Raw genomic sequence first — 27,497 nt, forward strand, 5'->3', positions numbered from 1 at the left:
CCATCTTCCTTCCCATGGTTTTACGGAGGTCCTGGACCATTACGAGAGGGAGTTTTTCCTATGTCCTTTACTGAGTATCTGTAGAACCTTCATACAGATGCCTAGCTCCAAGACCCAGGCATGACCTTGCAGTCATTGGTGATCCTGCTTCCTTCATCTATCACCTTAAATTGAAGAACTGGGAAAAGTAGTGGAGATGAGGTAGTGACTGAATAGATGGAAGGCTGCTGGGGCAAGGGAAGCTTGGGGTAATTAGGGATGACCACAGTTAGGGAGCGCAAAGAGGACGGTGGAGGGCAGAGCAGGCCACCTCCCACTTGGTTGGAAAGTTTGCTTTTGGATGGAAATGGCTCATCCCCCCCAGGCCAGCCGTGCCATGTGTAGACTCCACCTGTGAGCCCCACGTCCAGCAGACCACTCCCTTTCTTTCACCCACCTCACTCACCTCCTAAGGTTTGGTACTCTATGGAAGGCAAGGATGCCCGAGGGCAGGCTAGCTGACTAGTCTATTTTTGCTTTTAACCAGTTACATTTCCTTATTGCTTTCTGGATTGTAAAGTCTATCGGATCAAGTCTTCCTTTCTTGCCCCTTTTTACCCTCAAATGTTCACTGTATACCTTTAGCTGCATGGACCAATTAAAACTGAATTAAACAAACTGGGGTTTACTTTCGCACGAGAACAAGAAGACCAGAGACAAGCAGCTGAGGGCACTGCTTAAGCAGCTCAGCTCTTCTGGACGAGCTTCCCTCCCCTCGTCCGTATCAATTAGCACAATTCTAGACACCCGCATTTGGGGGGTGTGGCAACATGGTAATAAGAGAATTTAGCATTTCTAGCCTCTAGAGTGAAGGTGAACAAAAACAGGAATGGGTTTCAGTTAGGAAACCAACTACATCTTCCATAGCACTTTTGCCATTCCCCCCCTCTATAGTGTTTTGCTGAATTGTACAAAGCTTTCTATTTCTAACAAACATGGCCAGGGTATCATTCCATAATTCTCTAAGAAATCCAGTCCCAAGGTTAGTCTTGCTTTCAAACTCCGGGCAGAGAAAGACCTGGAGAGTCTGCTCATTCCTGTGGTAAAGCGCAGCTCTGCAGATCCCAGGAGATCTCAATAGACTGGCTGATTTTGAGCCTCCCACCTCCTGGGTACTCACCCTCCTGCACCAAACTGCTGGCTCTAATTTTAAATTGAGAATACAGGAATCGAGAAAACAGGAAACTGATTTTTTGGGGGGAGTGTAAGGACAAAATGAAAACAGGAAAACAAATGAAGACATACGGTTGATTCGGATCATTTCATTTTAAAAGGAAAAATAATCTCATATGAGTAACGAAAAAAATCAAAATTTAGAGTGAATATGAATCTAAAATGGCTCTAAAAACTGAAGTCCTCTTTAAAAAAGACATAGTACTGGCTTGTTAAATAAATATGCAGGCTTGCTCATGTGGCATGCCTAGTGTTTATGAGATTTTAGTTAAATAGAAAAATGTGAATTACTATGGTTTGGGTGATGTGCTGTTTTCCAAATTAAAAACAGTATAGCAAAAATAACCTCTAGATATCTATAAATAATTGAATTGGCAATAATTCACCTCCCAACGACTTCATGTTAAGTGTAAAGCAGCTTTGATAAATCAAATTAAATCATGTCTTCTAATATTTTATAAAAATAAATCCATTTAATGTTTTGCATACTTTCTAAAAACAGAATATATGAGTAACAAAGTGCATATGAACAAGAAACCAGCTCTCACGAGGACCAAACAAAAATCTTTCTCATTAATTTCATCTAATATACTCTCAATATAAGCAAATGAGAAATTATAATTTTAATCTGAAAAAGCACACTCAGGGGATTTCAGAGATGGAGGGTCCCTTGGGAATCATTCAGAGCCAAGCCCTCATTTTACAAATGAAGAAACTGAAAACAAGAGGCAAGGGGCTTCCCCACAGCCAAAGGTCACCCTGGTCAAAGGCAGAGTTTGGACTGGGAGCCATGATTCTGAGGTCCAGGCCAGCCCTGCTCCACAGTGACTCACCTGCCCAGACTGGCCCTTTCCGTGGCAGGTTTATTTCCCCCTTTTTAACTTCAGCAGTAACAGAGATAAGAAATTGCATAACTGATCACCCCTTAGTGGGCCTGCAAGATTGTTTGCAAGTAAGCCAGCAGCTGGCAAAAGTACCTGTTGATTTTATTAATCACCTCTCAAGAATATATTCAATAACCAAAAATAGAACTCCTTTTCAGAGTAAAAGATCATCTCTGTTACAGAAGTATGTGCACCTCTTCTAGGGGTACACAGGAATATTTGGTGCTTTGCAATTTTAATCCTGTAATTAAAAAAAAAACAAAACCCATTCATGTCAAACAGCATTCAATATTGCCTGCAATAGCAATAGAATTGTCTGTACTCTTGGATCCATATTCTTCTCTCATACACTGACCACTCAGCCTACTCCAACCTGCTTTTTGCCTCCACACCACAGAAACAGCCTCATTAAGGTCCACAGTAAACTGTCAGTAAACACAATGGTTGTTTTTCTATGCGTGTCTACCTTGACGTCCCAGCAATACTGTCACCTTTGGCCACCCTCTCTCCCATGACACCATCCCCGTCTTCCTCCTAGCTCTTTGACTCTTCATTTTCAGCTTCCTCTGTAGAAATACCTACCACTACCAGTATATGCTGGACTTCCCCGAGGCTCAGCTGTAGACTTCTTGCATTATGCTCTCTTCCAAGGTAAACTCATTCTAATCTGTGTTCTCATCCTCATCAGATGTAGCCCAGAAACTCCCTGTTTATCTCCACTCCACCCCAAAATCTCCTTTCCCAAAGACATACAGATAGGCACATGGAAAGATGTGCAATATTGCTGATTATTAGAGAAATGCACATCAAAATGACGAGATATCATCTCACACCTGTCAGAACGACTATCTTCAAAAAGTCTACAAACAGCAAGTATTGATGAGGATGTGAAGAAAAGGGAACTCTCCTGCACTGCTGGTGGGAATGTAAACTGGTGCAGCCACTATAGAAAACAGGATGGAGGGTCCTCAGAAAGCTAAAAAGAGAACTCCCATACGATCCAGCAATTCCACTCCTGGGTATATATCTGGAAAAATGTGAAAACTCTCATTTGAAAACATCGACGAACCCCAATGTTCATAGAAACACTATTTACTATAGCCAAGGTATGGAAGCAACCTAACTGTCCATCGACAGATGAACGGTAAAGATATGGTATATATGAATATATATATATATATACACACACATATATATATATACACACATACCACACACACACATATGTAAAAATACATAATGGAACTACTCAGCCTTAAAAAATAATTAAATTCTGCCATTTGCAGCAATGTGGATGGACCTAGAGATATTATGTTTAGTGAAGTAAGTCAGTAAGAAACACTCCTGGACGGCACAAACAAAAGCTGATGCGCACCAGGACCCAGAAGCAAGCAGCAGTGAGCCCACGAGAGGCTGACCCAGGCTTCCCTGTGAGTGCCCAGGAGTCTCCAGGAGAAGGGTGGGTCGGCAGTGGCCTGCTGCAGGGCTGGGGACGCTGAGTGCAGCAGTGCGCGCATGGGGCCTTTTGAAGGAAGTCACCATTATCTTCATTACCTTCACCATAGTTTGGCCTCAAGTCAAACAACAGGGAGGGAACACAGCCCCGCCCATCAACAGAAAACTGGATTAAAGATTTACTGAGCATAGCCCTGCCCATGAGAACAAGATCCAATTTCCCCCTCAGTCAGTCTCTCCCATCAGGAAGTTTCCATAAGCCTCTTATCCTTCTCCATCAGAGGGCAGAGAGACTGAAAACCACAATCACAGAAAACTAACCAATCTGATCACATGGACCACAGTCTTGTCTAACTCAATGAAACTATGAGCCATGCTGTGTAGGGCCACCCAAGACGGACAGGTCACGGTGGAGAGTTCTGACAAAACGTGGTCCACTGGAGAAGGGAATGGCAAACCACTTCAGTATCCTTGCCTTGAGAACCGCATGAACAGTATGAAAAGGCAAAAAGAGAGGACACTGAAAGATGAACTCCCCAGGTCAGTAGGTGCCCAATGTGCTACTGGATATCAAAGGGTAAATAACTCCAGAAAGAATGAAGAGATGGAGCCAAAGCAAAAACAACACACAGTCATGGGTGTGACTGGTGATGGAAGTACAGTCCAATGCTGTAAAGTGCAATATTGCATAGGAACCTGGAATGTTAGGTCTATGAATGAAGGGAAATTGGAAGTGGTCAAACAAGAGACGGCAAAAGTAAACATCAACATTTTAGGAATCAGCAAACTAAAATGGACTGGAATGGCTGAATTTAACTCAGATGACCATTATATCTACTACTGTGGGCAAGAATCCCTTAGAAGAAATGAAGCAGCCATCATAGTCAACAAGAGTCCAAAATGCAGTACTTGGATGCAGTCTCAAAAACAACAGAATGAAAAACAAAAAACAAAAAAAAACCAACAGAATGATCTCTGTTCGTTTCCAAGGCAAACAACTCAATATCACAGTAATCTAAGTCTATGCCCCAACCAGTAACGCTGAAGAAGCTGAAGTTGAACAGTTCTATGAAGACCTACAAGACCTTTTAAAACTAACACCCAAAAAAGATGTCCTTTTCATTATTGGGGACTGGAATGCAAAAGTAGGAAGTCAAGAAATACCTGGAGTAACAGGCAAATTTGGCCTTGGAGTACAGAATGAAGCAGGGCAAAGGCTAATAGAATTTTGCCAAGAGAATGCACTGGTCATAGCAAACACTCTCTTCCAACAACACAAGAGAAGACTACACATGGACATCACCAGATGGTCAATACCGAAATCAGATTGATTGTATTCTTAGTAGCCAAAGATAGAGAGGCTCTATACAGTCAGCAAAAACAAGACCAGGAGCTGCCTGTAGCTCAGATCATGAAATCCTTATTGCAAAATTCAGACTTAAATTGAAGAAAGTAGGGAAAACCACTAGACCATTCAGGTATGACCTAAATCAAATCCCTTACAATTATACAGTGGAAGTGAGAAATAGATTCAAGGGATTAGATCTGATAGACAGAGTGCCTGAAGAACTATGGACAGAGGTTCATACAGGAGGCAATGATCAAAACCATCCCCAAGAAAAAAAGAAATGCAAAAAGGCAAAATGGTTATCTGAAGAGGGCTTACAAAATATCTGTGAAAAGAAGAGAAGTGAAAGGCAAAGGAGAAAAAGAAAGATATACCCATCACAGCACTGTTTATAATAGCCAGGACATGGAAGCAACCTAGATGCCCATCAGCAGATGAATGGATAAGGAAGCTGTGGTACATATACACCGTGGAATATTACTCAGCCGTTAAAAAGAATTCATTTGAATCAGTTCTAATGAGATGGATGAAACTGGAGCCCATTATACAGAGTGAAGTAAGCCAGAAAGATAAAGATCATTACAGCATACTAACACATATATATGGAATTTAGAAAGACGGTAATGATAACCCTATACACAAAACAGAAAAAGAGACACAGATGTACAGAACAGACTTTTGGACTCTGTGGGAGAAGGCGAGGGTGGGATGTTTCGAGAGAACAGCATGTATATTATCTATAGGGAAACAGATCACCAGCCCAGGTGGGATGCATGAGACAAGTGCTTGGGCCTGGTGCACTGGGAAGACCCAGAGGAATCGGGTGGAGAGGGAGGTGGGAGGGGGGATCGGGATGGGGAATACATGTAACTCCATGGCTGATTCATGTCAATGTGTGACAGAACCCACTGCAATGTTGTGGAGTATTTAGCCTCCAACTAATAAAAATAAATGAAAAAAAAAAAAAAAGATATACCCATTTGAATGTAGAGTTCCAAGAATAGCAAGGAGAGATAAGAAAGCCTTCCTCAGTGATCAATGCAGAATGGGAAAGGCTAGAGATCTCTTCAAGAATATTAGCGATACCAAGGGAACATTTCATGCAAAAATGGGCACAATAAAGGACAGAAGCGGTATGGACTTAGCAGAAGCAGAAGATGTTAAGAAGAGGTAGCAAGAATACACAGAACTATGCAAAAAAGATCTTCATGACTCCGATAATCATGATGGTGTGATCACCAACCTAGAGCCAGACATCCTGGAATGTGAAGTCAAGTGGGCCTTAGGAAGCATCACTATGAACAAAGCTAGTGGAGGTGATGGAATTCCAGTTGAGCTATTTCAAATCCTCAAAGATGAAGCTGTGAAAGTGCTGCACTCAATATGCCAGCAAATCTGGAAAACTCAGCAGTGGCCACAGGACTGGAAGAGGTCAGTTTTCATTCCAATCAAAAAGAAAGACAATGCCAAAGAATGTTCAAACTACTGCACAATTGCACTCATCTCACATGCCAGCAAAATAAATAATCCTCAAAATTCTCCAAGCCAGTCTTCAACAGTACATGAACCATGAACTTCCAGATGTTCAAGCTGGTTTTAGAAAAAGCAGAAGAACCAGAGATCAAATTGCCAACATCCACTGGATCATCAAAAAAACAAGAGATTTCCAGAAAAACATCTATTTCTGCCTTATTGACTATGCCAAAGCCTTTGACTGTGTGGATCACAACAAACTGTGGAAAATTCTTAAAGACATGGGAATACCAGACCACCTGACCTGCTTCCTGAGAAATTTTTACGCAGGTCAAGAAGCAACAGTGAGAACTGGACATGGAACAACAGACTGGTTCCAAATCGGGAAAGGAGTACATCAAGGCTGTATATTGTCAAGGTGCTTATTTAACTTACATGCAGAGTATATGATGAGAAACGCTGGACTGGATGAAGCACAAGCTGGAATCAAGATTGCTGGGAGAAGTATCAATAACCTCAGATATCCAGATGACACCACACTTATGGCAGAAAGTGAAGAACTAAAGAGCCTCTTGATGAAAGTGAAAGAGGAGAGTGAAAAAGTTGGCTTAAAGCTCAACATTAAAAAACTAAGACCACGCCATCTGGTCCCATCACTTCATGGCAAATAGATGGGGAAACAGTGGAAACTGCGGCTGACTTTATTTTTCTGGGTTCCAAAATCACTGCAGATGGTGACTGCAGCCATGAAATTAAAAGACGCTTACTACTTGAAAGAAAAATTATGCCCAACCTAAATAGCATATTAAAAGGCAGAGATATTACTTTGCCAACAAAAATCTGTCTAGTCAAAGTTATGGTTTTCCAGTCGTCATGTATGGATGTGAGAGCTGGACTATAAAGAAAGCTGAGTGCTGAAGAAATGATGCTTTTGAACTTGGTGTTAGAGAAGACTCTTGAGAGTCCCTTGGACTGCAAGGAGATACAAGCAGTCCAATCTAAAGGAAATCAGTCCTGAATATTCATTGGAAGGAATGATGCTGAAGCTGAAATGCCAGTACTTTGGCTACCTGATGCGAAGAGCTGACTCATTTGAAAAGACCCTGATGCTGGGAAAGATTGAAGGCAAGAGGAGAAGGGGACGACAGAGGGTGAGATGGCTGGATGGCATCGCTGACTCAATGGACATGAGTTTGAGCAAACTCAGGGAGAAGGGGAAGGACAGGGAGGTCTGGCTCACTGCAGTCCATGGGGTTGCGAAGAGTTGGACACAACTGATAAACTCAAGTGAACACTTGAAATTAATATTGTAAATCAATTACATATCAACTTAAAAAAAAAAACTCCTGACTTGTAGACCTATATATGTGGTTACTTAATAACTTTAACTGGATTCCTCAAAGACACTTCAAAGTCGAGATAGCTTCGTGTGAATTCAGTTTCCACACTCCCCAGTCCAACCTCTTCTCGTGTTTCCTATCGCAAGAGCACTCTCTTCCTTCCTCTTTTAAGCTGCCCAAATCATACATATGTGATTCCTGACTTCATCCCTTCCCACGCTCTCCATTTCCAATCCATCTCAAGCCCACTTGATCCCACCTACAAGATCCTCCTGCTCTCCCCACTTCTGTCATCTCGCCACATCCTCTCCAAGCGGTCACATCTCACTGCAGCCATGTCCTCTTCTAGCCTCTGTCTGGTTCTCTTTCATGTGTTTCGAAACAAAGGCGCTGAGTATGATGATGTGACGATGCTCAGAACACTCTGTCTTGCTCTTACTAGATTCCTAACACAGTCTATAAGCCATTTTGTGGTCCAAGGACTGGCCTTCCTTTCCAATTTCAAGTCATACCACATCTCCCCTAAATGTAGTTCCTACATTCCATCCTTTTGCAGCTTAAAACTCATTACAAATTCCTGCAACCAAAGGACCTTTTACCAGAGTGCAATCCCCACCTTTTTACTCAGCCCCATCATTGCTCAGCTAACTTCTACAGGCCATCAAGTTTCAACTCAGTTGTCCTCTCCTCATGGACAACTTTGCTGACAGCCAATCCTGGGCCAGACTCTTTTGTTACATGCTCCAGAGAACCATGTGCCTTCTCCTATTAGAGTCTGAAATAATACATTTTTAATTAATTTCTATCTTTTCTGCTGGAGCAATGTTTAAGATCACAGGGAACACAGGACTGTCTCTGCACAGTGGGTGGCGCAGTGCCTGGCACATAATGTATGTTTAATAAATCTCTGTTGAATGAATGAAACGATCATCCTAGTCCTGATGTTAGCAAGTCTAATGTAGTTCAAGTTTGCAAACAGAAAGGCAAAACAGAATATATCTAATAAATACGGTCTTCATTCTTTTCTTCAGACTTCTCCTTTGACCATTCTGCATATTCATTCACCAACAACTAATCACCAATGAGGTCAATGTGGAGTGCTCCATTAGTTGTTTATAGACTTTTCAGAACAGATGACTAGTGATTTGAAAATAGCCAGGTTTAAAAAGTATTTTTAAAAATGAACAGGAGAAAATTTGCTTCGTTTCACAGAGAAGAGAGTTTCTTCTTTATGTGGTTTTATTTATAAAAATATTTATTTTTTTGACTTATTTGGTTACATCAGATCTCCCTTGTGGCGCAGACTCTAGTTGTGGTCTGCGGGATTAGTAGTGTGGCACAGGCTTAGATGCCCCAAGTCACGTGGGATCTGAGGTCCTTGACCAGGGATCGAACCCACACTACCTGCACTGCAAGGCAGGTTCATAACCACTGGACCACCAGGGATGTCCCTCCTTTATGTTCTTTTAAAAGAAATAAGGACTTTCTTTGTTGTTGCTGTTTAGTCCCTAAATCGTGTCCGACTCTTTGCAACCCCATGAACTGCAGCAAGCCAGACCTCCCTGTCCTTCACCATCTCCCTGAGTTTGCTCAAACTCATATCCACTGAGTCAGTGATGCCATCCAACCATCTCATCCTCTGTCTTCCCCTTCTCCTCTGTTTCCTTAGGGGATGCAGATTTGGGAGCTGGACAGGCCAGCGTCACTCCTGCATACACACAGATGCCATCCTTCCTCTACGAGTTCTAACATGCAATTGGAAAGTAAAAACATCAGGTTCTCTTTATTTATAACAGGTAAAAACTGCAGTATGGTCATCTAACATACAATAAAAAAACAAGTGCAATTACATTCTTAACAAAAGGCCAGCCAGCATGTTTTCTTCCATAGCACAGAATTTCTGGTTTGTCTCCTTGGTTGGTCCTCATTATCTGGTACATTTTCCCCCCAGGAATTTCCTTTTCAAAGGGAAGACGGTCTTCAGGGCAAAAAAAAATGTTTATCAGACTCTAGTTCCAGTAGTATATATTTTTTTATTCACTTATAGATCCACAACCACCCCACCCCACGCTATCTTGCTCCAGCCTTCCTTGAATTCCTATTGACATCAGTCATTTATTACAACTCTCCCCCAACATTTATTATAACCCCCAAGTTGTATTTACAGTTAAGAAGAATCTGTAAATAGCACAAATCGACTCAGCTGTTAGTGCACAGAAGTCACATGATCCTCTGAAATACTGAAGTACTTTTCTCCAGCTTTTGGGAAACAATTATATGTTCATTTAAAACACAGAGAACATTCCTTAGACAAACATGACTCCTGAAGCTCATCTAGCAAGACAAATTGCTTTGTATTTCTTAGCACAATAAACTGTATCTTTGGAAACTGAGAAGAACCAAAAGTATTTAAAACAATAACAAAACACCACACATAAAAATCACACAACAGATTGACTGATACACAGAAATTCTGTCAAAATCGATTTTCAGTGAGGCTTTTCATTCAAATAGGCCAGGGGGAAAAAAATGGTCCTAAAAGGTGCATTTCTATACATGTGACGTTTCATCCTCCAGAGAGCTGTCTCTCTCACATTTAGAAAAAGAATTATTATAAGAGGGATTTTCTGGCTCAGTCAATTTATTGTGAGAGGTTATCAACAACTGCTTTGGGTGCTCAAATGTCAAGAGTGGGAAGCCAGTAATAGATTTGGCAGTTCAATATGCGACACTATTATATTCTTAAGTAAAATCATGTATTTCCCCTAGAACTTATTTAATTATCCCTTTAAAAAAATTCATGGAACTTGTTAAATATTGACTATTTCTCTACTTCTCTTTCAAATCTTTCCTCATATCTTCCCCAAGTTTCTGCTTAATCTCTGATAGTATCTACCTTGACTTGCTTAGCCCACTTATAAAGGCTGACACAATTCACTTCAGACCCTTCAGTGTCAAAGAAAGCTCCACAGACACCTCACATGTGGGTGTGGGGGAGTGATGGCTGGGAGGTAGTCTTAAGCAATTATGGACATGAGTTGCTCAAAGAAGCCAGGAGAACAGTCACCAGGATAAGAAGAAACCTGCTCAGTTTCCCCTGTAGTCTTTTCTTTGAGCCATTTAAACATGGAGCTCTTTTATTTTTGAACTTCATGTATAGTTTCTAGAGCTCCCTGAGAGCTCATCAAGAGAACACCCATAGAAACTGTAGTGTTTTTTTTTTTAATTTTAAAGATTAAATTTTAATAAGAAATGCATTCTTCTTTATAAAAGTTTCTGTTCCATGCTTATGATAACAGTTTTGTTTTTTTTTTTTTAATAACATTAACTTCTTACATCCACTTTCTACTAGAGGAATAATACTTCTAGAACTGGTTTTTGCCTTATGGTCTCCTTTACTGCACTTTGCTTTCTAGCAATCATATGTCATTTCTGTAAATGAAAAAAGCAAGAAGTTATACTAAAACAACTAAAATAGAAATGCTAGCTTTAAATTCTGACTTGAACACTTTGGCTTCAATTATAATAGAACTCATATTGGGGACCACCTATGAGTAAGTAGAGGAATCCTATGTGTCCTTCCTTAAAAGTTATTACACATTTGTGGTACAGTGATCTGAATTCCTTTGTCACCATTATAAAACTTTAATTTCAGGTACTTCATTTGATATAACCAAGCCATCCTATATACTTCATGGAACAGCCTTGGAAAAGAAGCATGAGCCATGCTTTAGAGGATAAAGTTTTTCTTAAAAGGTACTCTAAAAGAGAAAGTTATATTTATTTTACTTTTTAATTAATTTTATTATTATTATTTTTTGGTCGTGCCACACAGCTTGCGGGATCTTAGCTCCCTGACCAGGGATTGAGCCTGCACCCTTGGCAGTGAAAGTATGGAGTCTCAACCACTGGACCACCAGAAAATTCTCAAGTAAGTCATAGTTATGAATAAAATTTTCTTTGCATGACTTTCTGTAAACGATCATTTAATGAATTTTGCAACATAACTTTCATTTCTTCTTTGAAAGTAACTTGCCCACCTGATACTTTTTTTGTTGTCTTCAGGCAACTTTTTCTCTACAAAAACCTCATTAAGGACGCTGCACCAATTTACTCTTACTTCCTTCTTGTTCACTGAGTTTAAAATGGGTATAGGCAAGAATGCCAAATAATGTACATAACATGCCAAGACCCTGATTAATTGACAGTGGATCCTTGAATAAAACATATCCTCCAAATAAAGTAATGCAGAACTTGAAGTGTCCAAACATGTTATAGCTGAGGTTTATAGATAAGGATAAAAAGGAATAACAAGCTAGATGTTTTATATTCTCGCTACACACACACACACACACACGAAGCAAAGGCTTCCTACGGCTGGAGAGAAGCACATGAAACAGACTGAAGAGCAGCTCCCAAGTCTAAAGAACAGGAGCTTCAGTGAAGTCCTGGGTGAATCCTAGTTTCTGCAGGTAGCTTTTAATAATTAATCAGAGACAGGAGACTCCCTCAACTCTCCCTGCCGACCTCCCCAACGAAGAGAAAAGGGGCTGCGATGCAAAGTTGGGAAAGGGATTCAGAACAAGGTACAGAGAAGCTCTTTCGTGGAGCGATTTGTGATGCTGTTTTATGGAGCCATTTCTAAACTTCCCTTGGCAAATGAGGTGAGCCGTGTAAGGCACCAGAGGGCTGACTCAAGGTCAACACAGCCAGTGTGCTTAAGTCTGGGAGGGAATCAGGGACAGGGGCGGGCTAGCTCTGAGCACCAGTGACATGCCAGGCACTCCCCAGGTGCGTATCTAACACCGTTTTCTAATATTTAAGCATCATATTTCCCTTCACTGCAATAGCATTCTTCTCAGTTACAAAAGTGGAGGCTCGAGGATTTTAAGTAGCTTAGATCACAGAATCAGTAAGTGGCAGAGCCAGAGGTCAAACATAGATGGGTCTGTTTAACTCTAAAGTCCATGTCTGAGTTGACTTTACTGCCTGTAACATGCTGCTGGATGAAGGCATTTCCAAATCACTGTTCACTTAAAAGGCCAACTAAAGACACAACTGGTACCTTTACAAATTATTCTTACTGAATTTTCAATAGTTTTTTCTATATGAATTAATACTTTATTATATTTCAGATGTCTGATACGTACCCATGTACTCTTCCTAGTAACAATACTAGAAAGAGCTACCACCCTGCCCCGGCGTCATTGTGAGGATTAACTAAGCGAGCATACACAAGGCTTCGAGCCGCCGGCAAGGTCCTGTATGTGAGCTATTCACAGCAGTGCTGCGCTGCGCTTAGTCACTCCATTGTGTCTCCTTCTTTGTGACCCTACCGGCTGTAGCCTGCCAGGCTCCTCTGTCCCTGGGGATTCTCCAGGCAAAAATGGGTTGCCATGCCCTCCTCCAAGGGATCTTCCAAACCCAGGGACTGAACCCTGGTCTCCCACATTGCGGGCAGATGCTTTACTGTCTGAGCCACCAGGGACGCCCAAGAATGCTGGAGTGGGTTAGCCTATCCCTTCTCCAGGGGAGCTTCCCGATCCAGGAATTGAACCGGGGTCTCCTGCATTGCAGGCGGATTCTACACCAGCTGAGCTACCAGAGAAGCCCATTAACAGTGGTACTTACACCTAATAAGCACTGGCCAGGTGCTGGACACATATTCTCTCAGACACTTATAGCAGCCTCATCATCAGGTACCATGACCCCCATTTCATAAACGATGAGAGTGGGACCAGAGACCGCCCACCACTCGCTGAGGCAGCGGCAGAGCTGCACCCGCATGCCCGGACATGCCCCACCTCAGCGGCCAGGTTCCCTCCTCTGTTCGGAGCCCAACTGAGCAACCAGGAAGTTCCTTCTGGGCAGGAGAGCACACGCCAGGTCACCGGGGTAGCTGCCTGCCTCAACAGGGGTAATTCTCCTGTGGGACAGAGGACCTTCTCAAGGACGTTAATTATAACCGTAATAAAACAGGCTTCATTTTCAACTCTGACCTATCTTCAAGTGCACCGGCTCCCCCATGTCAGCACTGCCTTTCTCCTCGGCCTTTAAGTGCTCAAGCTCTGTTAAAGATATTTATATGAGAGGAAAGGCAAATTTAAAGAAATTCTTCAGTGAATCCTTTTGTAAATCAGAAAAAAAAATAAACAATCAGAAGCAATCAATATTCAACATCTCCACCCCCTCTGATTCTCCACTTTCTTCCAGTCGGCTTCCACACGGGCACTCTGAGGTTCCTGTCAAAATCACCAGCGCCTCCACCTCGCCAAGCCCCTTCCTCGGTTACCTGGACGTGAGCTGGCAGCAGCCCTGGACACAGCTGACTCCCCTGCCCTTCACTGGGTTTCCACCCCCTCTCCTCCTTCCTTCCGCCTCGACTGCCCCTCACTGCCCCGTCCGCCTGGCTCCCGTCATCTCCGCGGTCTAAGCACCGAAGTGACCCAGGACCCGGTCTTTAGACACCTTTTTTTCCTCTACCTGTGTGCTTAGGAATGTCAGCCAGACTCACTGCTTCAACCACATCTAGACACCGCCAACTCTCTCCAGAATACCTGCGGCCAAGACCTCGATCTTGAACTCTCAGACTTGTTTCACCCCAAACCGAGCACCTGGTCTTCCTCCCCGCCTCCACACCTCCTCCACCAGGGGCTCAGGCTCAGCACTGGGTGGGTCTACCTTCTTTCCTCTCATTCTCCACATCCAATCTGCCTGCAAAACCTGCTAGCTCTACTTGGAAATATACCCAGAGTCCAGTCACTTCTCACTGCGTCCACTGGGACGCTCCGGTACCAAACCAGCTTAGTTTCTACATTAGCGTACTGCAGCGGCAGCAGACGGCTCCCCTTCGTTTCTTGCCCGTTCCAGAGCAGCAGTTCTCAACTGGGAGTGATTCTGGCATCTGGGCAAGGACACGTGTTTGGCTTTCATAATTGGGGAAAAGGCAACTATAGGCATCTGGTGAGTGGAGGCCAGAAATGCTGCTGAAGATCCTCCAATGGACAGGACAGGCCTCTGCAACAAAGAACTGTCTGGATCAAAAGGTCAGTAGCACTGAGGTTGAAAATCTTTGCCTTGCCTGTTCTCAACACAATAGCCCAGGGGGATCCTACCAAAACAGACATAAAATCACGTCATGTCCCTGCTCAATGGCGTCACATCTCATAAAAAACTCTGCCCAGTTTGACCCCCTGTTACTCTGAGTCCTCCTAAAGCCAGCCTGTGCTCTCTCTGTTCCAGCCACACAGGTTTCTTGTTCCTTCCAGTCTCTCGCCTGCTGTTCCCTCTGCCTGGCCATGCTATCCACCCCACTCTGTGTGGAGCAGCCTCACTTCCTTCAGGTCTTCATTCAAAAGTATCCGTTTTGCGAGGCCCTCCTGACTATCTTCCGTAAAACTTCACTCAATATTTCACAACCCCTTCGCTACTTCATCTTTTTCTCCTTATCACTTAACACTATCTAACACTGCACATGCACATTTTTCTTCTTTATAGCCTTTCTCTCCAGAACTTAAGCCTGTGAGAGCAGAGATTTTTGTCTCTTTGGTTCACCACTGTATCTTCAATGCCTGACATACAGGCAATGATACTCAGTACGTGAATATTTACTAAGTCAAGGAGTGGTTTACAGTGGGCATTTAGTTAATATTTGTTGAATGAATGAATGGATGTTCTTAGTTAGGGCACACACTTGGATGCCTTGATCTGGCAGCACAAGTCCTGGCTAGACCACCCAGGTTCAAACCTGGACATCACACTTCTTGGCCAGGTGACTCCAAACGAGTTATTCAACCCCTCTGCACCTCCACATCCTCTTCTGCAGAATAGAGACAGAAGTTACTTCTTTGAGCTGCTATAAAAACTAAATGTTAATGCACAGAAGGTGTTTCAAACAGTGCCGGGCACAGAAGAAACATTTAGTAAGTGTTGTTTTTGTTTCCTTTGAATTATTACTATTAGAACTGCTGTTATTTATTGATAGCTGTCAAATAGGCTGCTTCTACACTTTGTGGACAGCTCAGCGTTCACTCATTACGAGCGAAATGCTAAAAGTGGGCAGCTGCGTTTGATTAAGATCTTCAAGTCATGACTTCACTTCTTGATGTGAAGTAATATTGAGAAAAGCAGGCACACCCAGCCAGACAAGTACAAAAATAAACTCACAAGTCAGACTGACTGGTCTGAAATTATTGTTTACTTAGATTAACCACTCCTTTGTATTGTTATCAAACTATCAATAACTGAAAGGTGATGGGAAACCTAAGTATTTACCTCAGTATTCACTCAACAAATGTTTATGTGCAAGGAGTGGTGCTCTGCATTAATTCTGATAAGGGAAAAGCTCACCTATTCCTTAAGAAAATTCAAAAGCATTTATGATACAGAAAGCTAACCCATCTCCCCAGTTCAGTTTGTTAAATCTCCATAAAGACTAAAAATAACCCACTCTACTCAATTTAGGCCATGCAACAGTAAGTGTGAGACTCAAATAAAGAAATCAATATGACAGAGTTTTGGAGAATATAAAAGACTATGCATTTGTGAACTGTTAAGAAAAGGATACGTGACTGGTGAAGTGTTCCCAATGATCCAATAAATCGACAAGTTCACCATGAAAGCTATTACTCCAGAGAGCAGGACCATCAGCTACAAATAAACCAAAAGAATCATTAATGAAAAGGAGCTGCAATAATTACAATCATCAAGTGAAAATACACTTCATCAAGCACTTCTATCAACCATTAAAAACAAAACTTTTTTTTTTGGCCGCACCACAGTGCCTTGTGGGATCCTAGTTCCCCGACCAGGGTACCAAAACTGGGACCCCCTGCAGTGGAAGCCTGGAATCCAAACCACTGGACTGCCAGGGAATTTCCCAAAATAGGATTTTTAAAAAGAGATAATCAAGTTCGGAGAAAGCAAGAACTGAGGGTAAAAAAGCAGAATGAGCAGTATTTGAAACTGCAATTTTGTCTACAAAATGCAATAGAAAATTCTTCAACAATATGCTGATTCTGAATGTAAATTTCCAGGTTAGTTTTCCTTATCTATCCAGTGAAAAATTATTTTCTAATAATTTCTTAAAAGTAATATATATTCATTATGGAAAAATTAGAAAATAAAGATGAGCAAAAAGAACATAAGGCATTTTTTTCCTTCTACTTTTCCTGAGATGTAATTGACACAGCCCTGCATAAGTTTCAGGCGTACAGCATCATTACAAACAGGATTCCCTTGTAGCTCAGTCGGTAAAGAATCTGCCTGCCATGCAGGAGACCCATGTTTGATTCCTGGGTGGGAAAGATCCCCCAGAGAAGAAAATGGCAACCCACTCCAGTACTCTTGCCTGGAGAATCCATGGACAGAGGAGCCTGGCAGGCTACAGTCCATGGGGTTGCAACTGTCGGACACAACTGAGCGACTAAACCATAAATAAGCCATTATGGAATGGTTACCACAGCAAGAATAGAGAACATCTACCATCTACATATATACAAAATTAAATATATAGAAAAAAATATTTTTCCCTGTGAAGAGAACTCATAAGGAATTCTTGTAATCCCAACCACTCACCACGGTTAATACATTGGCATATATCCTTTTACACCTTTTTTCCTTTGAATTGCTCATTTTATCCTGATTTAAATTCAATCAGCAGGCATTCATTCGATATCCACAAAACTAGGCCAGGCCTTATAAGGAACACCATGGGTTCTTGCCCTCAAAGATTTCAGAAACCACTCAAGGACATCATACAAATCTTTATAATATAATCACAGCTTATATTTACATAGTGCTGACTAAGCAACAAGAATCATTCTAAATATATTACATGTATTAATTCCCTTAATTGTTGCAAACAGCCATGACAGAATAAAATATTTTCCCTTTTTACAGCCAAGAAAACAGAGCACAAAGAGGTCAAGTAACCTGCCTAAGACGCATGGTTAGTAAGTCGAAGGGCCAGGACCTACACTCAGAGCCGTCCACTTCTGGAATCTCTGCTCCTAACTGGCTCTGCTGTGCTGCCTCTTAACCAAATGAAGCTTCCCCAGTGGCTCAGCAGTAAAGAACCTGCCTGCGACGCAGGAGGCTTGCACGAGATGCGGGTTCGATCCCTGGATCGGGAAGAGTCCCCGGAGAAGGAAATGACAACACGCTCCAGTATTCTTGCCTGAAAATTCCCATGGACAGTCCACGGTGTCAGAAAGAGTCAGACACAACCGAGCGACTAAACAACAGTACAATACAAGACACTCAGCTCAGGCAAGAAAAGAAAATTAGTCTTGAGCTCTAACCCCATCAGTAGGCAAACAGACAATAGGTTCTGCAGGCTTCTCTAGACAGGAGAGGTCCTTTTGGGCTGGAATAGCAAGAAAAGTCTTCAGATTAGAAAAAGAAATAACAGGGGCAGGAAACAGTATGGGTCAAAGCAGAGGAATAAAAGCCGAGGGGTGTGCATGGGACATGAGTAAGCCCACTTGGCTGAGGATGGGAGACAATGTGGCTGTCCCACTGGAGACACGCATGACATTCTGTCCACACATATCCCACGGTTTCATTTTAAAAGTTAGAAAACAAGTCAGACAGACAAAGAGAAAGATCATATGATATCGCTTATATGCGGAATCTTTAAAAAAAAAAGATACAAATGAACTTTTGTATAAAACAGAAACAGGCTCACAGACTTAAGAGAACAAACTCATGGTTACCAGGGGTGAAGGGTGGGGAGGAGGGATAGCTAGGGAGTTTGGGATGGACATGTACCCACTGCCATATTGAAGATGGATAACCAACAAGGATTTACTGTAGAGCACAGAGAACTCTGCTCAATATTCTGTAACAACTAATTGGGAAAAGAGTTTGAAAAACAACAGATACATGTATAACTGAATCACTGTTATATACCTGATAATAACATAACACTGTTAATCAACTATACTCCAATATAAAATAAAAAGTTAAAAAAAAAAGGTTATAAAACCATTATCTACTGCTGAAATAGAATTTAGAGAAAATATTAGTTATAATTTGGATTATTAAGGAGTTTAAATTCCAAAGAAAACATGTCATATTTGAAGACTCTGTCCCCTATGGGTTTTCTCAGTTTTTAAATCAGTGCAGTTCGAACTGGATCAGGGGAGTTGGATTTGCAGTCTTTTAATTAGAAACAGTAATACCTTTTTTTTTTTTTTTAAAACAACAGTGAGGCCCATTAAATTTTTAACTAAGAGAAATTTTCCCCTTAAAATTTTAAAAATTGTTTCTAGGAACGTATCCCTGTTAATTTTATAGAGTTTACAGTACGTCACAAGCCTATTTCTTGATGACCTTCACATCATTAAAGACACAGTCACACGCTCCTTTGAGACAATGATGCCCTCTAGAGACGAGAAGAGAGGGAGGTGATTCTCCCTCACTCAGCGGCCTCAGACGGTTGTGCTCTAGTTCCTTTGACCTTTATTTATGGTCTTTCTGCTGAGGTCCTCATTTTTAAATGTCTGAGGACCAGACACATAAAGCCTCTCCCCTCCTAGTCTAAGGTGCCCAAACTACAGTGGTTTGATCAATTAACACCACCAACAAAACAGACATGCCCATGCCCTGCATTTAACACACGGGAAGCAGAAGTTCCTGAGTAGGGGGACTATACTTTCTAACTTTGTTAAAACAACACGCCCAAAGTACAGACCCCTTTGATCTGGCAATCCCATTCTAAGACTATTCCACAGAATAAAAAGTACCAGTTTGTAAGGCCACATGTACAAGGCTGTTTACTGCAATACTGCTCATGGTAGTTAAGAACTGGAACTATTTTACAGGCATCAAAAGAATGATGTGAAGATGTTTTTATGAGACATTGTTAGGTGAGAAAAGCAAGATACAGAAAATCCTAAGTCCCTGCTAACACAGCAGGGGCCCCAGTAAGGACTTGTTTGAATTTCTAAAAAAAAGAAACTCTGTGGAATATGATCCCACTTCTGTAAAAGAAACAAGTGTATAATTTAAGTATACATGCGTGTATGTATGCTTGTGCATGTAGTATGTGTTTATATGAGGGCATGTACAGCACAGAGAAAAATACGCAAAAACAAACACTAGAATGTTAGCATGACTTACTTCAAGGAGAAGGGGTTGGGTAATGGGATGATGAAGTGTGTATGGGTAGCGGGGCTGGGGAAAAGGAATCCAGGATAAAAACAGCATAAGTAATATGGTTACATATAAATGAAATTAAACATATACACACATGCATGTATCTGTGGATACAAAAGGATCCATGAAATGATCATTACCAAAGCCGTAAAGGTGACTATCCTAGTGTGGCAGGATTCAAGGGGACTTTCACTTTATAATTTTATGTATGTTCAAAAATATATAAAGTATGAACTACTTATATTATTACAATAAAATAAACAAAGCTGTATTTTCATTATAAAAAAATAAATGCCCAAAATATTTGTGGGCTGGGGCCTGGCATCACTGTGGAAGGTGACTGCAGCCATATTGGAAAAGCCAATATGGTTTTTCCAGTAGTCATGTATGGATGTGAGAGTTAGACCATAAAGAAAGCTGAGCACCGAAGAACTGGTGCTTTCAAACTGTGGTGCTGGAGAAGACTCTCGAGAATCTCTTGGCCAGCCAACAAGGAGATCAAACCAGTCAATCCTAAAGGACATCAACCCTGAATATTCAATGGAAGGACTGATGCTGAAGCTGAAGCTTCAATACATTGGCCACCTGATGATGTGAAGGGCAGATGTGATACTGGGAAAGACTGAAGGCAGGAGGAGAAGGGGGCGACAGAGGATGAGATGGTTGGATGGCATCACTGACTCCATGGACATGACTTTGAGCAAGCTCCAGGAGATGGTGAAGGACAGGGAGGCCTGGCGTGCTGCAGTCCATGGGGTCACAAAGAGTCAGACACAACTCAGCTACTGGACAACAAAGAGGCGTGCTTAGCATAGTAACCAGGCATCAGAAGACCTGAATTCTAGTCCTGGTTTTGCCACTGACTAGCTGTTGCACCCTAAGCTAGTCCTTTCATCTTTCTCTGCCTCAGTTTCTTCATCTAAATAATCATCTTTGGGCTTCCCTGGTGGCTCAGTGGTAAAGAATCCACCTGCCAATGCACAAGACACAGGTTCAATCCTTGGTCCAGAAAGATCCCACATGCCTCAGAGCAACTAAGCCCATGCACAACTACTGAGCCTGTGTTCTAGAGACTGAGAGCCCCAACTACTGAGCCGACATCCACAACCGCTGAAGCCGCACGCCCCAGAGCCCAGCTCCACAACAAGAGAAGCCCGCGCACCGCAACTAGAGATTAGCCCCCGTCTGTTGCAACTAGAGAAAAGCCTGTGCAGCAACAAAGACCCTGAACAGCCCCAAAATAACTAACTAAATAATAAAATTAAATTACAAAAAAAGAATAATCTTATACCTTGCCTCCCTTAACGTGTGATTATAAAGATTAAATGTGAGAATGGATCTGAGCTAGCACTCTGAAAACTAAAAATTGCATTAATAATTATTACTGCCTTGTTTCTTAGACACCCACCCAAACAATTAGAACTTACCAAAGCAGAGACTGACCAGGGACCGAATATTCCTCCTTCTGCGAACACCGGCTCAAAGAAAGGCACAGCGACCACCAACATGGCAGACGACATCGGGGCCTGGTAGTACAGCAGCTGCATCGAGTTTACTTGCAATTCATGCTGTTTGGCTCCCACCCACTGAAATTCAGAAGAGAGAACAAGTTAGGCAGAAAAAAATAGAGGCACTCAACAAAGCAAAGACGCAACTTTGGCCACAAACGTGGGAATGACAGGCAGGGCTGAGGGGAGGGGAAATGCCTAAGATTTCAAAGATCAATAATATATATGTATATCCTTAAAGCTCCTTGGATAAAAGGAGTTTTCTATATTCCATTTCTATATTCCATGTCTGATAATCGATTTTCTTCTTACTATGAAAGGAGGAAAAAAATCCTCTCTTCCCTCCAGATCCTAGTAAATATGGAAAATCAATGCATAGGTATCAGAGATCTTGGGAAAATTAGGCAGGAATGGATATTTATAAGCAGGAATAAGCAGGCTAATCTTCATAAGCAGGATAAGCAGGAATACAGATGCACTGTCAGACTTCATTTCTTTCTAAAAATGGCCCCCAAAATGAAGACTGGGAGGCAGGGCGGACTCTTAACTGGAGACTAACAGAAACCTCATTTATCCCAGCTGGCCACCAACGTGTGTGGTCAGAAAGGCATGTGAGGGCTTTTCGTTAACTTCAGAAAATTCAATCAGTGGCAGAGTAGAAGGAACTTCCCTCTCTATGGCTGACTTTTCTGTGAATAATCCCCCCCCAATAAACTATAGATAATCACAACCCCTAAAAAGGCTATCCTTAGAACAGACACTCCACAGCCTCAAGCCCTTTCAGTTCTCAAAATGCTTCACAAATATAACTGAAAAAGAGGTTTTAAAGCAAGTTTGATAGGACTGTCTGAATATAAGACCTGGCAAGAACAGCCCGGCTTTTTTGAGGAACTGCTCCTACATAATTCTTTTTCCTGTAGGTCCAGGTATCCTGTTACACAAATGCTAAGTCTATAGAAATTCACCAAGACAAAAATAGAAGAGCGGGAACTGTGAAGCATACTCCTGCCAGCCTTAGTAAGAGTCTGTTGTGAACATGAAGGACAGAGAGTTGATTCTTTTGCTTGGGACACCACAGTGAGCGAAAATGAATGCAGAGGGTGTACGCACAGCCCTGCGTGGCCTTAGCAGCCTCGTTGGGCAGCTGCGCGTCTGACACCAGATAGCAGGCCTGGAAGGGTGGGGACTCTCAGGCCTCCATTGCCCTCACTGCAGCGTAGCCTGGCTTCTGCGGTCACCCTTCTCATGAAACTGCTCCCGGACAGGGCACCTTCACCTCCAGCGGCCACGCTGATGGAGTGCCCTCGGCCCCCTTCCAGCTGGAGCCCTCTGCAGAACCTGCAACTGCCCTTGGAAGAACTTGCCTCTGGTTTGTGCGGCTTTCTCACTCACCTCTTCCTTCTATCTGGAAGGGAGATGTCTGGCTTTCCTTTTACCTCCCCAACTTATCTTTTCCTATCCGCTGACACCTAGAGCTCTGACCTTCTTCCTTGAGCATCCTTTAGGTCACTCCTTTAACAGCTTATTGCCCATTTCACTTAGATCATCTGCAGGAGCTTATTTAAGATTAAGCTGATTACTTTTTTCCCCAAATGAGCTCCTCCTGTGTTGCTCCAATAATTCATGATATAATCTCCTCCAAGGATCAGACTCATTTTCAGTAAGCTCTGCACTCTCACATTCAGTTGGGTCTTACTAATTCTTTCTCCAAAAGGTGTCTGGAGTTTGTTTTTTCCTTTCCATGTCCAGGACCATTGTCCTTGTTCACATCCTTCCAGTCTTCCCCTTAAACCATGGAGCACTTCCTGACTGCTCTGCCTGTCAACCTGTCTTCCCTCCTATTCATCCTTCACTGCCCCCAGAAGTTTCTAGAACACAGGGAATGATCAAGTCACTGCCCTCTCTGAACTCCTGTCCTGGTGCCTGCAAGATAAAGGGCACACTTCCTCCACATGATACTCAAGACTCGGCCATCTGGTCTCACCCACCTCTCAGCCTTGTCTTTCCACCATGCAACTACAGTCCAGTCTCACCAAAAGAACCAACTTCTCCAAAAATTCTCTGTATTTTCACACATCATTGTAAAGAAAGACCTTTGCTATATTTCTCTGCTAAGCAAATTCCTATGCGTTCTTCAATTTGAACTTTCCCATAGAGCCTTACCCCACCACCACCTTCTTGCAGAACAGTCTCTCTTTCCGTGGTGTTCCTCAGAATTTTCCTCATACCCTGAGCTATACTACCTGTGATCAGCTTTCTCCATGTATTTCTTCGATACTGGATTATAGCTGCTTTTCATCTCTGTATCAAGGTTGAGTATAAAGCAGAAGAAATGTCTGCTGAATGGATGAAAGACTCGATCGTCTTTCTACAACTAAATCTAACAGCTCTTAATTTATCTTAACTCATTCAGCTCTTAACTCATCTCTTAATTCCTTTCAACGCCATAGTAGTATGAGAAGAAATAACTTGGAAATTACACAAGGATACAATAGGAAAATACAACTTTCCTTAAAATGAATTTTTTGGGGGATATATCTATTCTGTAACCATACTTTCACCACTTACCAATAATCAAAAACTTTGCCCATAACTTAGTCTGGTCTACAATCATTCCTTGGTCAATCTCATTTCAGATATCTACCTGAGAAATACAGAATTCTTTGATTCCAATCTATAGCAATTTTGAAACTTGTCTGAACAAAAATGGTCATATTGGCATGGCCAGTGAGTACTGTGAGTACTCTGAATTGAAGTTATACATAAAGGATACAAGAAATTCTAACGTTCAACAAATAAAATTTCTTGCTCTAACAAATAATTCATACTGAATGAAAAAAGTCCCTTTAACAAAAAAAGATACACAGTATCTAATTAAAAATTTAAACTCATTGAAGTATGCCCAAATGCAGTTTTCTTAAAGCACAAACCTGAGCTTCCTCTGATTTCTCTCTGTAGTAGAAGAATATCTTGGGGCCAAGTGACAAGACTGAGTGGGTACTCCATCCTTTCATGTCACTGCTCTCTTGTATTTAAACTGCTTCTCTGCCACTAAGAAATTTGTTCAACCTCAGAATTTTCACATAACAATGTTTCTGAACTAACCAGTACTAGAATATGCTAAGGCTGCATTATTAAACTCCTAACATTCATAATAAAAATGCCTTAGTTTACAACTAGCGGATGCTTGTGAACAAAGTAAAATTGATCACATATTTGGCTCTGATTCTCCATGCAGGCACACCCAGAATTTTCAGTCCAAGGTCTTCAGTATAGAGAAAATACTGTTTCACTGTACCCTTCGCCATTCATTATTCTTTCCCCACTATATAAGAAACAAAAAATACTTGTTGAGATTTTACAGTAATGAAGTAAATAAATCTATGAACAAGTTTTCAGTAAATGCCTCCCACAGGCAAGGCATCAGGCTAGTGCAAGAAGTGAAATACCCATTGCTATAAAATACTGACAGAGACAAATAATTAGAATATACAAGCTGTAACAGCAGCATATCTTTTGAGGCAAAGATTTATAAATCTGAAATTTTCCTTTCCTGTTCAATTTTTTGGATCTGTACTTACTCCTTCATAGTAACATCATAATTAAAGACTAAATGATAAATACCATAAAACCCATGAACACAATCCTCAAGTAAAAAAGTCTTATTACTCATTTTGTAAGGATTTCCCAAAAAACATTATACCATCACCCAAAACTCAGACTGTAAAGTGTGGGTATTATACACTTACAAACAAGTAGGGAGATACTTGGTGAACACTATACACCCACGTTTCTGTCTCCTTTCTTCTCTTCAACTTGAGTCAGACAATTTATGCAATTATGCTTTCTTCCCAACAGTCTATTGTTTCTATACTGTATTGCCTAAACCTTGAGGCACAGCTTCAAAATTTATGAAATCTGCTAAAAGGCACATAAAGAAAAAAAAAAATTACCAACCACTTGATAAAGGGATGTAACTAAAACACCAAGAGCAGCAAACACCGTTCCAAGGAAATTAAACTTCACATCGTAATAAGAATTTAGGATTACACCTAAAGTTATAGGAATCTGTAAAGAAAAAGAGGTAAACGTTGTTCAGATTAAATTTATGAGACATAAAATTAGTATTCCTTTCACACTGTCTTGCAAGGTTAACCATAAAAATGTCACTAGGAAACAATGAACCTCTACAAATATTCTTCCATGTGAAAAAAAAAAGAACTGTTAGTCCTACTTCTTCAAAGTTGAATAAAATAATTCTATATTTTTGTTCACATTTAATTTTATCTAAAATTCTAAGTAAAACAATGAGTCGATGCATTGCACTTTGCATGAAAATACCACACGCGAGCACATCGGAGTAAATAGACTACAAAACTAGTGTCTAAACAACATATAAACGCAAGGGTATAACAAAAGCATTAAGATTTTAAGTTCTGTAAGTTACGAAGTACTAAAATTATTTTAGCCCATCTTTTTTATGTAAAGACTATGAAACCTCTGCAGTATGTCAACGCAAACATATCCTGAGAGACATTTGACGTTTATCATAAAGTCAGTTTGAGATTTTCCACTTAACCTGATACAGATTTGCATCACTCAATACAGCTTTCTTTCTTACTCAGAAAGAAATCACAGCATAAGGATTTCCATCAAACAGTAGTTACTAAAACTCACACAGGTACATTCTACTGTGCTGAAAGCCCAACAGAGGGCCAAGATGGCTTTTTTCACCTTTCCCAAATAAGCGTGAAGTTCACAAATGACTCAAGTGTGGATTTTAGGATCATGGGAAAGAGGATAGCGCAAGGTTACTTCCCTCATTCAAACTTCCCCGGGGGGAGAAAGATGGTCCAGGTGAGTTGTTAGAGGTGCACGTCACCCGGCTGAAGCTACTCACCAGCGTGAGCCGTATTTTGGTGGAGAAGGTTTTCTTGTAGCAGAGGGTCTGGATGACTATGATTACCGGCGTGGTCATGGCCTTGGCCAGCTGATAGGTGCCTATGGTGTTATTCTGCAAAGATAAGTTGGTGAAGACCACGAAGCCACAGAAGCTGAGGGCCAGGAGGAGGAGCTTGGAAGGCGGCAGACTTTTGGGGGCAAAGATGTCCAGCTTCTGGCAGACGTACAAGCCCAGCCAAGTGACCACGAAGTGCACCAGGGTCAGGCTCATGTTGGGGAAGCCGTAGTGGACATAGATCCATTTGTTAAGGAACACAATGCAGATGGACACCAGTAGGTTGAGTAGGAGCCCGGCGGCGATGCGCCCGTTGCCCCGTACTCGATCCGCCAGCGATGCCATGACTCTCGCGTAGCCGGGGGCCGTCAGCCTCGGAAAGGGGCTCCCGGCCTGTCTCCGGCTGCCCTCTGCCGCCTTCTCCGCCGCCACGTTCTCGCAGCCGCGGGCTTCACGGTCCGGCTGCGGAGAGACATTCAACCTTCGGGTCCCAGCCGAGCAGCAACCTCAGTGAGGCACACATGCTCTGCCACCGCCCATTCAGCCTGCGACTACGCGGCGGCACGTCCCGCGCGCCCCGCCCCTTCCATCCCTGGTCACGTGGCTCGGGGCACCCGCGCTTCCGCCCTCCAGCAGTTAGCGGAGCAGCCTCACCTGCGCAGGCGCGTGGCGCTCCGGATGAGGCGAGCCGAATCCTCCCTGCCCTACCACCCGTTAGCCAAACCCGGCTGTACCAATCTGGGACCCCTTTATTGGACATATCCTGTGTGTTGGTTGGATCGACTTGTTAGCTACTGTTAGTGTTGAGCAAATTTAGTCCTTATCAGACAGGGGAAAGCATTACTTCTTGAAAGCATATTTTTAAACATTTTATTTATAAAATCTAAACATATAGAAGAGTAGACTGTAGGATGAACCTACGTATATACTCATCATAGTTACTATTCAGATATTTTTTTGAAAAAAAGCTTGGCTTTTCATTGTCCTAGAAAAGTGTCCATTTTCGATCTTCTAATGTATTTCGTCAGAACTGTACATAGTGTTTTTACCATATTTTCCATTTATTTTCATCTGTTGTTACATCACTTTATTTATTCTAAACATGCATTTTGGTTTTCTTTGTCCTTTGATTAGCCTTGTGGGTAACTATTTTACTGGCCT

General features: G+C 42.0%; 1 protein-coding gene across 7 annotated transcripts in view; it reads right to left on the minus strand.

Annotated features, from left to right (window-relative positions):
- The window catches only part of LOC122683792 (solute carrier family 35 member E3), a 78,908-nt gene extending 51,991 nt beyond the window's left edge, over nucleotides 1-26,917 (minus strand). For 2 of the 7 annotated variants that reach the window (XM_043887639.1, XM_043887633.1), the window contains exons 1-3: nucleotides 26,280-26,904; nucleotides 25,337-25,447; nucleotides 21,299-21,457 (exon numbers count right to left, since the gene is read on the minus strand). In XM_043887639.1, coding sequence (XP_043743574.1) covers nucleotides 21,299-21,457; nucleotides 25,337-25,447; nucleotides 26,280-26,681 — 672 coding nt within the window. In that variant the 5' untranslated portion in view covers nucleotides 26,682-26,904. Of the gene's footprint in view, nucleotides 1-9,433; nucleotides 9,691-9,725; nucleotides 11,991-13,241; nucleotides 16,031-16,278; nucleotides 16,362-21,298; nucleotides 21,458-25,336; nucleotides 25,448-26,279 lie in introns of those variants that run through there. The other 5 variants (XR_006337834.1, XM_043887674.1, XM_043887695.1 and 2 more) reach the window with 5 other exon arrangements.
- Nucleotides 26,918-27,497: the final 580 nt, after the last annotated feature.

The sequence above is a fragment of the Cervus elaphus genome, chromosome 3 (genome assembly GCF_910594005.1).
Source record: "Cervus elaphus chromosome 3, mCerEla1.1, whole genome shotgun sequence".
Classification (NCBI taxonomy): domain Eukaryota; kingdom Metazoa; phylum Chordata; class Mammalia; order Artiodactyla; family Cervidae; genus Cervus; species Cervus elaphus.